Raw genomic sequence first — 16,569 nt, 5'->3', positions numbered from 1 at the left:
AAGGACGAAGCTCAGGAGAGGTGTGGAGGCGGCCCGAAGAAAGGCATTGTGAGGCCAGGACTTTGTATTGGGGTGAAGGTGTGCACTACTGGGTCTGAGTGACCAGAGAAATTATTGTAAATAAAAACGTGTGGTGGTATTGAACAACATGTCTGCCTGTCTGTGTCCGGGTTGGCTCCACACGGGGAAGACCACCGAGTCAGGAATTGAGCCAGAGCCAGCACCATTTTGACAGCTTTGGTCAGCAAGGGCCTGAGAGGGACAGTTGGTGCTCCCCGTCGTCTCCTGGTCGGACGTGGAATTGTCATTATTCAGGCCCTTTAGTTGACTCCTACTCGCACGTGTGTGACGAGATATATGTGTGTGTCTGTGTGTGTGTGTGTAACAACACATACAAAATAGCCGTTTGTATTCAAATATTACTATAATAAATGTAAGCAACTGTAAACAAGTTTGTAAAACCCAATACTTGTGTCCTACACTGAAAAACAAAATGTGACGATTCACACTTCATATTTTCAATGTGAACCAATATAATTCTTTTTAGCTTATTGATCCCACAATTTTTAAGTTGAGGCAAATCATTTAGAGTTATTGGCTGCAACCCACTTGTTTTTTTTTACTGAAGTAAATCTATTTTTTAAGTTGTTCTTCTTTTTTGGCAGTTGGAAAGCCATCAAACTGGAAAGATCGACTGAAAGAATATACAAACGGCCCCTCAGAACAACCTAAAATATTAAGTTAAATGAAATAGGATTTTTACGTTTATTCCCTCCACCATAACTTAATTTGATACAATTTTTCTTACTTTGATTGAGATCTGAAACCAAATATTTCAAGCTGCAACACTAAACGACTAATCTTACGTTGCTTGAAAGAGAAAATTTACGTTGAATGAACAACATCAATGTTAGACTTGTTTTCAGTGCATTTAATGCCCTTGCTTTAACATTAATGGTCTCCCTGCAGGGGGTGCTAATGAGAGTTCCTCAATGGCCAGCTCGTGGCCCGTATCGATCCCAGCAGTGCCCACTGCGCCACCTCAATCCTTGCCTTCCAAATCCTGGAGTTTCAGTCCGTCCTCCTCTGCCCCCTGGCATTCTGCTGGAGGTGTCGCCAGCCCTGCGTCAAGTGACCCCTGGAAATCTCCTGCTCATCTGCCTGGTACGTTTTTGCCAACCTGCCAAATGCACGTGTATTGTGTTGCCATCTAAGCTTTGACTCCATCCTTTTTATTGGTCAGACGATCGCAAACTTCTGTCATTTTTCAGTTTTTATGACTTTAGGCGTATGATGGCCACATCAGGACTAGCTAGTAGTGAAAGTATAAAGTATACCAACAGTGGATAACTAAATGAAAATGTTTCTATTTTTTTTAACTCTCCATATTTTAATAACAATACACCGTACTCTGCTGTGGGGTTAAACGACTGAAGTTCAGGTAAGAAATAACGACAGAAACTTTAAGCTCGTCTGACTTCTGTTAGAGAATCATTTTGGACGATTGTTGCATAAAGCAGGCAGGGTATATGAATGTGTTTATGTGTCTTGTGTTTCTTATCCCCGCTTACGATCCTCACTATTAGGGAATTATGTGGTGTTTTTTAGGAGGATCCATCATTGATCCCTTTGCCAAGCTACCAGATCTAAAAGAAGAAGGGAATGACAAAGACGCAGATTCTGTTCAATCGGGTGAGCAACTCGCCTCACTTCCTCCGCAGCTCTCAGAACTGTTTTTGCTGTTACAGAGAACGTTAGTGGAGTAGACGTGTTACGGAGTTTCTACACTGGCAGACTGACTGTGGATCTTTAAGGAAACTTTAAGGAAACTGAGGTTCTCCTCATTGGCACAAAAACCACATTATCCAAAACTGATCATTTGTCATTGATAATTCCTCTGTCTCTCCCCTTCCCCACCGGTTAAGACATCCTTGACAGTCCTCTGTCTTTCCAATCTCACGTTAATAACATCACCGGGTCTGCTTGCTTCTACCTAAGTGACGTTAATCGCATCCAGCCGTCCCTCACTCCCCACACCACCGCCATTCTTGTTCACAGTCTTGTTACTTCTCGGCTGGACCCCTCGTTGGTCTCTCTAATAAATCTCTCCATAAGCTTCAGTTAGTCCAGAATTCTGCAGCTCACATCATCACTCGAACCCCATCTATTGCACTGATGAGGCCTCATCTTGAGTATTGTGTGCAGTTTTGGTCTCCAGGCTACAAAAAGGACATAGCAGCACTAGAGAAGGTCCAGAGAAGAGCGACTAGGCTGATTCAGGGCTACAGGGGTTGAGTTATGAGGAAAGATTAAAAGAGCTGAGCCTTTACAGTTTAAGCAAAAGAAGATTAAGAGGTGACCTGACTGAAGTGTTTAAGATTATGAAGGGAATTAGTCCAGTGGATCGAGACTGTGACTTTAAAATGAGTTCATCAAGAACACGGGGACACAGTTGGAAACTTGTTAAGGGTAAATTTCGCACAAACATTAGGATGGTTTTCTTTACACAAAGAACGATAGACACTTGGAATAAGCTACCAAGTAGTGTGGTGGACAGTAAGATGTTAGGGACTTTCAAAACTCGACTTGATGTTTTCTTGGAGGAAACCAGTGGATAGGACTGGCGAGCTTTGTTGGGCTGAATGGCCTGTTCTCGTCTAGATTGTTCTAATGTTCTATTCACCATATCACTCCGGTCTTGCAGCAGCTTCATTGGCTCCCGATTTAAGTTTTGAATTGATTTTAAGATTCTGCTGTTAACATTTAAGGCCATCCATAACCTCGCCCCTCCATATCTGTTTGATCTTCTTCATGTTGCCATTCCCTCCCGTAACCTTAGATCCTCTTCCTCCGTCCATCTGACCGTCCCTCTCGCCCGTCTAACCTCCATGGGGAGCGGAGCGTTCAGCCGTTCTGCTCCCGAGCTCCGAAATATCAAATCCTATTCATCCTTCAAATGTAAACTTCAAACGCATCTGTTTAAAATGGCTTTTCCTTTATGATTCCTGTGGTTATGTTTGGTTTTAATTTTAATATTTTCTGATGTTTTTAGTTGTTTATAATTGTGTAATTGTGTCTTTTATTTATTTATTGTTTGTTCGGTGTCCTTGAGTTGTCAGAAAGGCGCCTTGTAGAAATATTATTATTAAGCGTCTGGGTGTCATCCTCGACTGTACTCTTATCTTTCAGTCCCACATCGATAACATCTCCCCGGTCTGCATATTTCCACTTGCGTAACATTCATCGTATTCGCCCCACACCACTGCTATCCACGTTCACAGCCTTGTCACTTCTCGTCTCGATTATTGCAATTCCCTTTTCTTTGGTCTTCCTTGCAAATCTCTTTATAAGCTTCAACTGGTCCAGAATTCAGCTGCCCACCCGCATCATTACTAGAGCCCCCTCTATTCACCACATCACTCCCGTCCTGCAGCAGCTTCATTGGCTTCCAGTTCAGTTCCGAACTCCATTCAAAATTCTCCTCATAACTTTTAAGGCTCTCCACAACCTCGCCCCTCCATATCTGTCTGACCTCCTCCATGTTGCCATTCCCTCCCGCACCCTCAGATCCTCTTCCTCCATCCACTTGACCGTCCCCTTCGTCCGTCTTGCCACCATTCAGTTGCTCTTCTCCCCAGCTTTGGAACTCGCTACCATCTGAGCTTAGAAATATTGAATCATTCTCACTTTTCAAATCTAAACTTAAAACTCATCTGTTTAAGACGGCTTTTTCTCTTTGATTACTCGCCAAACCCCGTGTTTGGTTTTCCGGATACACATTTTTAAGATTTTTTTTTTTTTTTCTTTGAATTGTTGCTATTTCATGAGTTTCTCTTTTATTTCAGACCTTCTGTAAAAACAATGTTTGGAATCTTTCGAGTCGCAATGTGCTGAATCTTTTTAATGAGGTCCGTGAGACACGTGTGTTTAATGACTTTGTACCCTAATTCAGGATAGGCGTCTCTGTTTTGGAATTTCAGCACAGACAATGCGATCTTCATCATCAGCAGTTCATCATTTTTTTTAAGTAACCAATAAATGCATGAGAGGTAAACTCCGTTTTAGAAGTTCTCTTGACTTAAACTTCAAAGCCTTACAATATTGACGTACATCTGACATATCACCATATATTTATATACATTTTCTGTATCCTGCTCTGCATGTGTTTGGCCCCCTTGTTTTTTACCCTCTTTATGACGTTTTACTTTGTTTTCTGCTCTTTGTCTTTTATTTCTGACCTCGCTTTGTCCAGCTTTTGTTTCAAAGACACCTGACCCGTGGTGATTACTTTCCCTTTTTTGAGTAATAATTTCCATTTGTTTGCTCTACTGCGATCTTTACTTTCTGGTCGTCTGCCACAACGGTTAACAATGGAGTTCTTAAGGGGTGAATATTTATTTAAAAAAACACAGTTTCTGAAAAGCGATGACTTCACACACAAATCGACATAAAACGTCTGTTGCTGCATGCTGTGGCTGCCAGTTTGCCAAGAATGTGCAGCAGGTTTGCTGCCAGGCTGTCTTTGTGTGGCTGGGCCAAAATTGTGGTGTATTTCAATCTGGTTTCTACCTCTTCTCATTGTTAAGTGGCCGTCCTCCCTGGCAAACATTGTCAGTACAACGATTAGCTGGGGACCAATCAGCTGAAGCTGGAACCTCCGAGTCCGACAAGTCATAGTCCAGTTCAGAGATAATAGGCACAACGTCGTCCACGGAGTATTTTGCTTTACGCATTCGCTTTGATCTCTCGCCAAATATCGGGGCCATTTTTGCCGCCGTTTGCGCCTCGCTACTCACAAGAGCGCAGGAAATCTCGGTCAAACCGGTGAATCTACTTCTGACATCTCACCATATATTCGATCTCTATTTGCCTTTTCGGTATTTCTCCGAGTAATAATTTCTCTTTCTTTGCGCTAATGCGATCTTTACTTTTTCTTTTTTTGACCCTGTCATTTATTTCTGCTTTCATATTCTGTATCTCGCTCTGCGAGTCTTTTGAATTCCACTTTTCATTTTCTCTAACCTGCTCTGCATGTGTTTGGTCCCCTTGTTTTTTAACCTCTTTATGACGTTTTACTTTATTTTCTACTCTTTGTCTTTTTATTTCTGACCTCACTTTGTCCTGCTTTTGTTTCAATGACACCTGGTCCGTGGTGATTCTTTTCCCTTTTTCGAGTAATAATTTCCGTTTGTTTGCGCTACTGCGATCTTTACTTTTTTTTTTTTTTTTTTTACTTTCTAATTTTCCTACTTTCATATTCTTTAACTTACTCCACATGTGTATGGAGCCTTTCGAATTCCACCGCTTTCATAATCTCTAACCTGCTCTGCATGTGTATAGCGCCAACATTTGTGAACGTCTTTATGAAGTTCTGCTTTGTCTTTTAATTCTGAGCCCGATTGGACCTGCTTTTTTTTTTATTTTTTTCAATTCCGCTCGTTCCGGGCTGATGATTACTTTTCTTATTTTCTGATTTTGCACCTCGATTATTCTTTTTCTTTTTTGTCTCTCCAACACTTTTGCATCTCTCTTCTCCGCAATGCTTTCTTCTTCGCTTAGTCGTCTACATTTCATTTATAACGTATTGTCCTTGTACGCTTTATATGCGCTGAGAGCCCTGGATCTGTGTCTGCTCAACGTCTTTACACGACTGAGTGTCTTGTTGGCTGCCTGGGCTCTTATTTGGTTGTAAGTGTAGGACGCGTCTTGCAGGAATCTCATGTTCTACGTCATCGCGAGACGGTCCTGGTCAATCTCTGGACACAAAGTCTCATGTTTAAGGTCCCCCCGAGACGCTCGGTGGCCAATCTCTCTAGTCTCGCGGGTCTTTTACGTGTCTTCACGTGATCTTAACATGAAGATCGCATCTCGTCGCCCTACTGTTTCTCTCCAGGATTTTTTTTTACAATAGAGAGACATTTGCTCTGTCTGGTTTTAACTTTTGTATTTTACTTTTGTTTATTATCTGTGTTTTTTCTATTGTTCAGTGTCCTTGAGTGTTTAGAAAGGTGCCTACAAATAAATAAAATGTAGTATTATTATTATTAGTACCAACTGGGTATTTTAGTAAATTTTAAAAGATGAAAAGGCACAAGTGGATTCTCCATAACGTATGTATGAATGACCACAATCAGCTTTTATCTTTCTGTTTAATTATGATGGATGGTCATCAAGCCACTACATTATTAAAACAAGAGCACTTCCAGTCTCTAGCACCACATTATCACACTTTTCACTCCTTCTTCTGTTACAATAACTTTTGCTTTTCTTCTCCCCCCTTACTACAGAACAATATTTTGATGAGCCTGGGCCCCTCCGTAGCTTGGACCGGCCTGCCGTGTTTGAAGAGATGTTGGATACTGACGTGAGAAACTGTAGAACCCCAGAATCCTTTCTTGATCCCAGCGCTGCTTCCCTGGTTAACTTGGAGTCTCTCATTCCCACTTCAGGGTCATTGGCCGCAAAGAACAAAAATCCATTCCTTTCAGGTAAGCTTATAACTTGGAAAATGCAACACGTCACGTGTAAGGGTGGACTGTGTAAAAGATGGACACGACACCAAAATGTCCACAACACACACGTTTGTTTTACACTATTTACACGTTGGTCCTTTCAGCCGCCTCTGTCCTCTTCCACCCGACTCCGGCTCCTTGAATGGAGTGAGGCGGCCCCTTTTTATAACGCCCCACGGATGTGCTCCAGGTGCCCGATGAAGAACTTCCAGCAGCACTCCCCAGCGTGGCGGAAGTGCCACCCTTGCACCCGGAAGCACTCCGGGCGTACACCATCCCTGGGGTGGCGAAAGCGCCAGGGAAGAGTAGTGCTGCTCTCCTGGTCCGTTCTTCCTCCAGGCGTCTTGGCGGGGCAGGATCCCTGGTCGTCTGCCACAACTGTTAACCATGGAGAAAACATAGTTGCTGAAAAGCGATGGTTTCAACATAAAACATCTGTTGCTGCATGCTGAGGCTGCCAGTTTGCCAAGAATGTGTAGCAGGCTTGCTGCCAGGCTGTCTTTGTGTGGCTGGGACAAAATTGTGGTGTATTTCAATCTGGTTTCTACCTCTTATTTGTTAAGTGGCCGTCCTCCCTGGCAAACATTGTCAGTACAACGATTAGCTGGGGACCAATCAGCTGAAGCTGGAACCTCACACTCGCTTACAATCGCTTCAAAATCCGACTCCGACAAGTCATAGTCCAGTTCAGAGATAATAGGCACAACGTCGTCCACGGAGTATTTTGCTTTACGCGATCACTTTGATCTCTCGCCAAATGTCGGGCCATTTTTGCCGTTGTTTGCGCCTCGCTTCTCACACGAGCGCAGGAAATCTCGGTCAAACCGGTGAATCGAGAAACGAGAGTCCACCTAAAACAGAACGGTTGGTTTTGTCACAGTTTACAGTCGATTATCGTCGTCCACTCCTCCTTTTGACACAAGTCGACAACAGTCCTGAAAGAGTTCAAGTTGTTTTGTTCCACGAGGATAAAGCCGGATCTCGTGGGCTTAGCTCCATATCTGTCGACTTTCATGAGCCAAACAGCTGTGGTGTTGGAACAACGCCCGAGTTAGAGTGTTTGTTTGAATGCCCGGTGTCACTCAAATATCTGGGAGTGCAGCTGGATGATAAACTGGACTGGACTGCCAATACTGATGATCTGCACAAGAGAGGACAGAGCTGACTATACTTCCTTAGAAGGCTGGCGTCCTTCAACATCTGCAATAAGATGCTGCAGATGTTCTACCAGACGGTTGTGGTGAGCGCCTTCTTCTACGCGGTGGTGTGCTGGGGAGGCAGCATAAAGAAGAAGGGACAAACTGGTGAGGAAGGCAGGCTCTATTGTAGGAGTAAAGCTGGACAGTTTGACATCCGTGGCAGAGCGACGGGCGCTGAGCAGACTCCTGTCAATCATGGAGAATCCACTGAACAGGATCATCTCCAGACAGAGGAGCAGCTTCAGCGACAGACTGCTGTCACCGTCCTGCTCCACTGACAGACTGAGGAGACCCCACACTATGCGACTCGGGGGGGTAAACGTTAACATTATACAAAGTTATTGTCTGTTATACCCTCCATTGTTATCACTCATTAATTTAATATTGTTCTTTATCAGTATGCTGCTGCTGCTGGAGTATGGGAATTTCTAAATAAAGATTAATAAAGTATCTATCTCTCTTAATCATTGCTGTCTTGTCTTTGCAGGTTTAGCAGCTCCTTCTGCCTCAAATCCTTTCCAAAGTGAGCGACCCCGTCTCACCTTGAACCAGATGAGAACACCGTCCTCGTCTCTTCAGCCAGGCTCCATGTCTTACAGCGCCTCTCTGCCTCTTCCACTTAGCAGCCTCCCTGCTGCCATGATCATCCCTTCTTCTTTCACTCAGCTTCCAGCTCCAGGGGTAGCAGGTTTCAATGCCCCGCTCAACTCGAGGGGGGCGCCACTCGTGCCCCTCGGCGGCACTCCCCCTTCCCAACAGATGCTGGGTGGGTACGGGCAGAATCCGTTTTTATGAGGTGCCCCCTCCTCTTGGACAATCGATTCTAAGCTATAAGCGTTTTCAGCTGACATTTGCCTTCTTTTTAAAGAATTGCATTTTTTTGCAAAGCTTTTTATAAGCATGAGTTCTGTAGCAAGTGATGATGGATGCCTCCGTTACCAACTATCCTATACTGAAGTGAACCTTAGGACAGCCTAGAATATATATTTTTTAAAAAAAAGAAAAGGCTGGTATGTGAATATTTACGAAGTTTATTTATTACATTTTTAATCTGCTAAAGGGGAAGCTTTTTTTAAAATCCTAAAAGACAAGACTTTTTACTATAAGAGATTCCGCAGTACCAAAGACCTCAAGTGTGATATTTAATGGGAAAGACTGGACTGTCGGTGAGGTGTGCAGCTTTATTTTAAGTGTCTGCTTAAAGTACTGAAGACGGCAATTTCTGTTTTACTTGAAATGTATGAGAAATGGTTGGAGGATAATTGAACCCAGGCATTGCTGTTAATGCGCAATGCTAAGAACATCCTGGCGAGAGTTTTGGTGCCGCTCTCGTTTCATACACGCCACAGGATAGCCTTTAAATGGAAACTGGAGAAACTAAAGTCCAGTGCTGTAGTGAATCAGTCCGTATATCAAACTTTGAGCCCACCAAAGCCGTATCTGCCATGATGTCTGCTCACATTCATAGCCACGTACAGAAATGTGCTTTCACTAAAATGCTTTTGTACGGAACTGATAACAAGTGCAATAATGTATAGGTTTTACTGTTAATAAATGGCTACTGACCTATGACTGATATTCTAACGTCCCAGATTGTGGTGTCTTTTTAATCAGCAACTCTCAGCTTGTTGAAGGCTTTTAAGAATTATAATGAGTTCTGCGGTAGCATCAGCTTCTCCCACGGGGTATTAGTGGTGACTTTTAATGCAAATTTCTCTTATATTGTTACAGATGGAGGTCCAAACAGTTTGAATTATAAAATCATATGAAAAAGTTTGGGAACCCCCCTCAGTCTGCATAATAATAATTGACTCTCCTTTCAACAAAAAAAGATAACCGTGGTATGTCATTTAATTTCCCAGGAGTACTGCGGTGCTTTCCAAATAAAGATTTTTTAGTGACGCAGTATTTAGTGGTATGAAATGAAATCAAATGTGAAAAACTGGCTGTGCACAAATGTGGGTCCCCTTGTCATTGTGCTGATTTGAATGGCTGTCACTGCTCAGTGCTGATTACTTGGTTAGATGAGCGCGTTAAGCCTTGAACTTCACAGACAGGAGTTTATAGAAAAGGTATTTAAGGTGGTCAACTGCAGGTTGTGCGTCCTTCCTTTTGACTCTCCTCTGAAGAGTGACAGACATCATGGGATCCTCAAAGCAACTCTCAAAAGACCTGAAAATAAAGATTGTTGAGTCTTCTGGTTTAGGGGAAGGCTACAAAAAGCCATCTCAGAGATTTAAACTGTCAGGTTCAACTGTAAGGAATGGAATCAGGAAATGGAAGGCCACAGGCACAGTTGATGTTAAACCAACTCAGCAGGTCTGGCAGGCCAAGAAAAATAAAGGAGAGGCATATGAAGAGGCAGGATTGTGAGAATGGCTACAGACAACCCACAGATCACCTCCAAAGACCTGCAAGAACATCTCGCTACAGATGGTGTATCTGGACATCGTTCTACAATTCAGCACATCTGTATGGCAGGGTGATGAGAGAGAAGCCCTTTCTGTACTCGCGCCACAGAGTCGCTTGTTGTATCAAATGCTCATTTAGACAAGCCAGATTCATTTGGGAACAAAGAGCTTTGGACTGATGAGACAAAAATGGAGTTATTTGGTTAGAACAAAAAGCGCTTTGCATGGTGGAAGAAGAACACCGCAGTCCAAGAAAAACATTGGCTACCTACTGTCAAATTTGGTGGAGGTCCCATCATGCTGTGGGGCTGTGTGGCCAGGTCAGGGACTGGGGCCCTTGTTAAAGTCGAGGGTCCGATGAATTCAACCCAATATCAACAAATTCTTCAGGATAATGTTCAAGCATCAGTCACAAAGTTGAAGGTACTTAAGCAGGGGTTGGATATTCCAACAAGACAATGACCCAAAACACAGTTGGAAATCTACAAAGGCATTCATGCAGAGGGAGAAGTACAATGTTCTGGAATGGCCATCACAGTCCTCTGACTTGAATATCATTGAAAATCTATGGGATGATTTGAAGCAGGCTGTCCATCAGATTGAACTGACCTGGAGAGATTTTGTATGAAGAATGGGGTCACAAATCCCTCCATCAGAGTCCAGACACTCATCACAGGCTACAGGAGGACAGCGTCGAGAGGCTCAAAGGAGCAAAAGGAGGCTCAACTAAGTATTGATGTCATATCTCTTTTGGGGTTCTCCTGTCTAATTTTGTTATGATGCATATCGCATATTTTCTGTTAATCCACTAATCTTAATGTCACTGCTGAAATCCTACTGTGTCCATAAGGCATGTCAGATATTAATAGGAAGTTGCTACTTTGAAAGCTCAGCTAATGAGAAACAAAAATCCAAAGAATTACGAGGGGTGCCCAAACTTTTTCATATGACTGTATTTTTTTGTGGTGTGGTCACCACTGCTGACTTTGATAAAGTTCTTTCACTCCCATGCTGTACTAAAGTCGTCTGGCACCATCCAGAGCCGTGGACTCTAATGAAGTAATATTAATATTGTAAATGCTGCAGATTTTGTCCTCTTCCCCCTGCACTCTACCTTGACTCAGAAGATTTGTTTCAGGAGCCTGCTGTCTTCAAATTGGACCAAACAGCCTTTCTGATATAACAGATGGAGGGCAGATACGGCCAATGGTGTATAAAGTCTTCAGTGTTTTCAGGAATCTAGCTGTGCATCCATTGCTGGGTTTGTATATCGTGAGCTTACTAATGAACTTTACTAATCTTAAACATGCATGTGTGTTCTGTAGCTTCACACTGTTTGCTGATGGTTTCCACAGTTGTGATTTAAGCAGAATGCTAACCGTGGAAATATTGGTAAACCAATGCTGACGGGCATTTATGAAGGTTATCTTTACTCTGCACTGGAGAGTTCTTGCTTTCTTTTAACTTAAGTGGGCTGAATTCTAGGCAGGAGTTCTGAATGACAATGAAGAGATTTGGGAATTGTGGCACCCTTGCTACACTCCTGCCCTCCCTAGCCATGAAGAGATGGTTGTGGACCAACGCCCATGTGACAGCATGAAGACAAAGATTCGAGGGCACTTTACAGGCGGAGTGGTGGCACAGTGGGTTAGTACATCCAACATCCTGGCCTGAAATCCTGCAGATCACTGGATTTGTCTGTTGTCTTCCTTACACTCCTAACTGTCCTCCCAATGACATTCGTGTTATGTTTTGGTGATTCTACAGGGTGGTCCAGATCTGGTCACGCAGATCCAGATCGTCTGGACGACTTTGATTTATGCGGGGGTGATTCCAGTTCGGCGCAAAAACGATTCTTCATGTCGTCCGTTCGCACACTTCTCGATGGTCCGGGATTTTTCGGGTGATTTTCTATGTAATAAACTTAATAAGTTTTATAGCGTAATGAAAATTGCATAATTAGATCTGGACCACCCTATACATGGGTCCTGAAATAGTGTGTGTGTGTGTGTGTGTGTGTGTGTGCAAATTGGCCTTATGATAGACGTGTTCTGTCCAAGATGGATTCCTGCCTTGATGTCAGTGCTCCTGGGCCATAGCCCTGAACTGGGTTAAGCGCGTTTAGTAAGATGTTGTTATTTAAAGATTTGACGAACGTGAAACGTTAGTGGTCCATAATGGAGGTGGCAGAAATAAAGTGGAAAATTCTTTGATTTATTTGCAAACCCTAAATCTAACGGGCAGATTTTATAGTGATGTGATGGCTGTTTCACTACGGTTTTCACATTTATCCTATTACTCCGTGTTTTGGTGGTACATGAATTAAGCTGAAGTGGCACAGTGATAGGTAAGGAGACCCGGGTTCGCTTCCTAGGTCCTCCCTGCGTGGAGTTTGCATGTTTTCCCCGTGTCCAGAGACATGCAGGTTAGGTGCATTGGCAATTCTGAAATGTGCTTGGGGTGTGTGTGTGCCCTGCGGTGGGCTGGCGCCCTGCCCGGGGTTTGTTTCCTGCCTTGTGCCCAGCGATGGGCTGGCGCCCTGCCCGGGGTTTGTTTCCTGCCTTGCGCCCTGTGTTGGCTGGGATTGGCTCCAGCAGACCCCCCGTGACCCTGTAGTTAGGATCTAGCGGGTTGGATAATGGATGGATGTTGTAAGTAACTAACTGGGAAGCAGGCCAGTTTGATTATACAGATGTCTTGTTTTATTATGTTCTGAAGGTGCGTCCTTATTTTTATTCGGAGCATTTCATGTTTTCTCGTGGTGTGCTCATGTCCTGTCCTGCTTACAACTGCGTTTGAATTTAATTGGCATGTTTTGCTATATAAAGTGCTTGTTATAGACATTTTCACGATGTGTAAAACTTAAATCATGTGTGGTCATTTACAAAATAAATTAAATAAATACGTGAGGCGCAGAAAGAAAAGAAAATAGCAGTTAGAAGGAACTTTAAAAGATGAAGCAATGAAAGGCAGAGGGACAGAGTTGACCAATAGGGGGTGACATTTCTCCATAATAGCTTAGCATGAAGGCTCTGCACACATGGAGTAAAGAAAAGCCAGCCAGCCAGCCATCATCCAGCCTGCTCTATCCTAACTACAGGGTCATGGTCTGCTGGAGCCAATCCCAGGCAACACAGGGAGCAAGGCAGGAAACAAACCACAGACAGGGTGCCAGCCCACCGCAGGGCACACACACACACACACCCCAAGCACACAGTAGGGACAATTTAGGACCACCAATGCACCTCACCTGCATGTCTTTGGACTGTGGGAGGAAACCCACGCAGACACGGGGAGAACCTGGGAAGCAAACCTGGGTCTCCTAACTGCGAGGCAGCAGCAGCGCTACCCACTGTGCCACTGTGCCGCCCAGAAAAGCCATCGATTTCTAGAATTCATTTGTGTTTTTTCATGGAGTTCCTTCAGTTTTCCCGCCCACTTCTCAATGAGAAGCCTGTTCGGCTAATCAGATCTTGTAATCTGGCATAGTGTTGGTGTGCATACGTGTTTCTTATGATTGACCTGCCTTACGAGACCCTGACTTGGGCAACCTGTTTAGGATTCTCTCTTGGATTTTCCACCTTTAGGGGCCTGGGTTCCACTCCTGATATGATATGAAATGCAACATGTTCTGGAATGAGAACATCGATTCTAGCCTGTGTACTGTACTGTCAATCTGTTTTGGAGCCTCTGACAAGCAAGCCACCTTGAGCAGGGAGGCAATGCAAGTTGCCAACCACATGAAGGCTCATCGGGAACAATGCCTGATCGGGTCACCGTTACAGCACGACTGGCTCCACACTTCATTTTTCTGTCCATTCCACAATGCTTCATTGTCTCTCGACAATGGAAGCAAGGAAGAGCCAGACACTATGGATTAAGCCACTCCAGTGCATCCTGATGAGAAGGAAGGAAGGAAGGACAGCTGGACAGATGACCTTTCAAGATCTGGTCACCCTGGAGTCCCCACACTAGAGCAGGACAGACACCTTAGACTGGTGCATCTGAAAGATTGACACAACTCCTGCATCAGCCACAGGACAGCGTTGTTGGCCTTTGAGCCAGGGTGCCTGTCGGAGACCTTCACCTCTTCGATTTGCTCTGCCTCGTCTGCCAGATGTCCAGGGACCTTGCCCCACCTGGACGCCAGAAGAAGGGAAAGACCAGGAAAAGGGCAGTATCTTCCCTGGATCACAAGGGGGCGAACTCCTGGGGAAGCTCAACCACTATGGAGGGATGTGGCCACCACCAGGGAGTGTCTGGACAGCTCCGGAACCGTGGAAGTGCTGCCGGATGTTAATTGGGGAGCACCTGGAGCACTTCTGGGTGCTGTATAACAGAGGCCGCCTCACTCCACTCGGGCACCAGAGTCGGGAGGAAGACTTGAGGAGAGATAAGAGTGTTCTGTGGTGGTGTTGGTTTTCTTTTGTGTGGTTTTGGGGACTGTGTTGTGCCTGTGGGACGTGGGGAATGCGTGCCCCACAGGTGGAGAAATAAATCTTTTTGTTAATTTTGACGTGCCCCTGGTGTCGATCTGTGTCGGGTCGGCGCCAACAGAGCGCTTATTCCACACCCTACAGAAGGGCAATGTCGGGCTCCATACAGCTGTCGTGGTCACAAATGTCTTGAGGACTGAATACTTGGTGCGTAGATCTTACCTGGCACTGCTGTTTCTCCCAACTTTGACCCCTCAGAGCAACTTTGGGATGCCCAGGATCGCAACATATGGGGACGTAACCCTTGCCTGTCAATGAGCAGCAATTTTGCTTACAACTTGAGATCTAGAGGTTAGGTGACGTCATGCAGTAGAGGCTGCAAGAGATGGTGCGGCCACACAAGATACTGAAGGATTTCCAGAAGACTGTCATTAATGTTCATGGTGGTTGTTCTCCTGTTGTGTTGTATTATTATTATTACTGCTTTAGCAATGAAGATTTGAAATTTCAATCCAACACCGTCTGCTGCATGTTCTTTTTTGTATCTATTCGTGTGTATCCTCTCTTTCTCTGCTTTCCGACTGTTCAGTTTTTCCTTGCAGTGCACAATGATGGCCAGCAGAGGGACCTTTTTGTGCTGCCGCTGATATTCTAAATTCATTCTCAAAGGAGAAACTCCTGTGTGCTTGGTGTGTGTCTGTGTGTGCCCGGCGGTAAGCTGGCACCCTGCCCTGGGTTTGTTTCCTGCCTTGCGCCCTGTGCTGGCTGAGATTGACTCCAGCAGGTCCCTGTGACCCTGCAGTTCGGATATAGCGGGTTGAATGATGGATGGATGGATGGATGACTTTCAATTCAGGTAAATCATTACAAAAAAATGCCAAATATTTTTCTTTATTACCAAGTGGAATGTGTGCTGTTGGTTTTATGCTCTTTTATAACATTGAAATGTGTGCTTTGGACAGGCATTCAGCCCAAGGTTGGTCTTGGCTTGGCATCGCCCCTGGCCTTTTACAACGCTCCTCTTATTTGCAGTTGTGGAGAAAAGCGCGTTGGTGTTTGGTCCTCAAGTTCATAGAATTGTCACTTGTGGTGCCATTATAATTCTATCCGTTCATGCAATCTCTCAAACCGCTTAAAGTAATAAACGTAGCTTACGCTGAATAGCCGCCGTTCACCATTACTTCCACAGGTAAAGCGCAAAGGTTTATCTCTGAACTGGTCTTGAGGGTCTCTTGGAGTGTCTAGCACATGATGGGGAGAGAGTTACATTTATATGGCACTTTTCATAGACCGTAGGGGAGCCACTTCATCCACCTCCAATAATTATCTCCTGATAGAAACATGCAAAGTGCTCTGGGCTTCAATAAAATGCTGATTTGGAAAATCATCCTAACTTTCCCTTTCATGAGGTATTTCATCTGGCTGAGGGAAGATTGAGATCAATAGGGGAAGTCTTCTTCCCCCAGAATAAATTAAAGAGAGTCTCATCAAACCTTAAAATGGCGAAAAAATGAACTTGTATGGAGAGTGACCCGGGCGGCACGGTGGCGCAGTGGGTAGCGCTGCTGCCTCGCTGTAAGGTGACCTGGGTTCACTTCCCGGGTCTTCCCTGCGTGAAGTTTGCATGTTCTCCCCGTGTCTGCCTTGGTTTCCTCCCACAGTCCGAAGACATGCAGGCCAGGTGCAGTCAAGTCGAGTTGGGGAGCATGCACTGGCGTAAAACCAGACTGTTCCGGTCGCTGGTAGGTGAGCAAGTGATCACGGATCCTAGTAAGGACAACCCTAGTAAGGACCTTACCCGGCACCGAGAGCTGTGTTATCCCCCTGTAGTTGCCGCAATGCAGGCGATCGGCCTTCCCTTTCCAGATAGGGATGACGAGTCCCGTTTTCTCGACTCCAGCCCTGAATGAAGGGAGACGGCCCCTTTTATAGTCTCCCGGATGATTCCCGGCATTCCCTTCTTGGCCACGCCCCAGCGTGGCAGAAGTGCCGGCTGTTCTCCCGGCAGCTC

The 16,569-nt window shown here is 44.7% G+C and overlaps 1 protein-coding gene across 3 annotated transcripts in view; it reads left to right on the top strand.

The window, feature by feature from the left end:
• LOC120517336 (epsin-3-like) overlaps positions 1-9,289 on the top strand; it is a 40,359-nt gene extending 31,070 nt beyond the window's left edge. For all 3 annotated transcript variants that reach the window (XM_039739570.1, XM_039739571.1, XM_039739572.1), the window contains 4 exons: positions 970-1,164; positions 1,609-1,692; positions 6,288-6,488; positions 8,199-9,289. In XM_039739570.1, the coding sequence (XP_039595504.1) occupies positions 970-1,164; positions 1,609-1,692; positions 6,288-6,488; positions 8,199-8,506 (788 nt within the window). In that variant the 3' untranslated portion in view covers positions 8,507-9,289. The remainder of the gene's footprint in view (positions 1-969; positions 1,165-1,608; positions 1,693-6,287; positions 6,489-8,198) is intronic.
• Positions 9,290-16,569: the final 7,280 nt, after the last annotated feature.

The sequence above is a fragment of the Polypterus senegalus genome, chromosome 17 (genome assembly GCF_016835505.1).
Source record: "Polypterus senegalus isolate Bchr_013 chromosome 17, ASM1683550v1, whole genome shotgun sequence".
Taxonomy (NCBI): domain Eukaryota; kingdom Metazoa; phylum Chordata; class Cladistia; order Polypteriformes; family Polypteridae; genus Polypterus; species Polypterus senegalus.
Note: the sequence above shows the minus strand (reverse complement) of the source record. Positions and strands in the feature narration are given on the sequence as shown.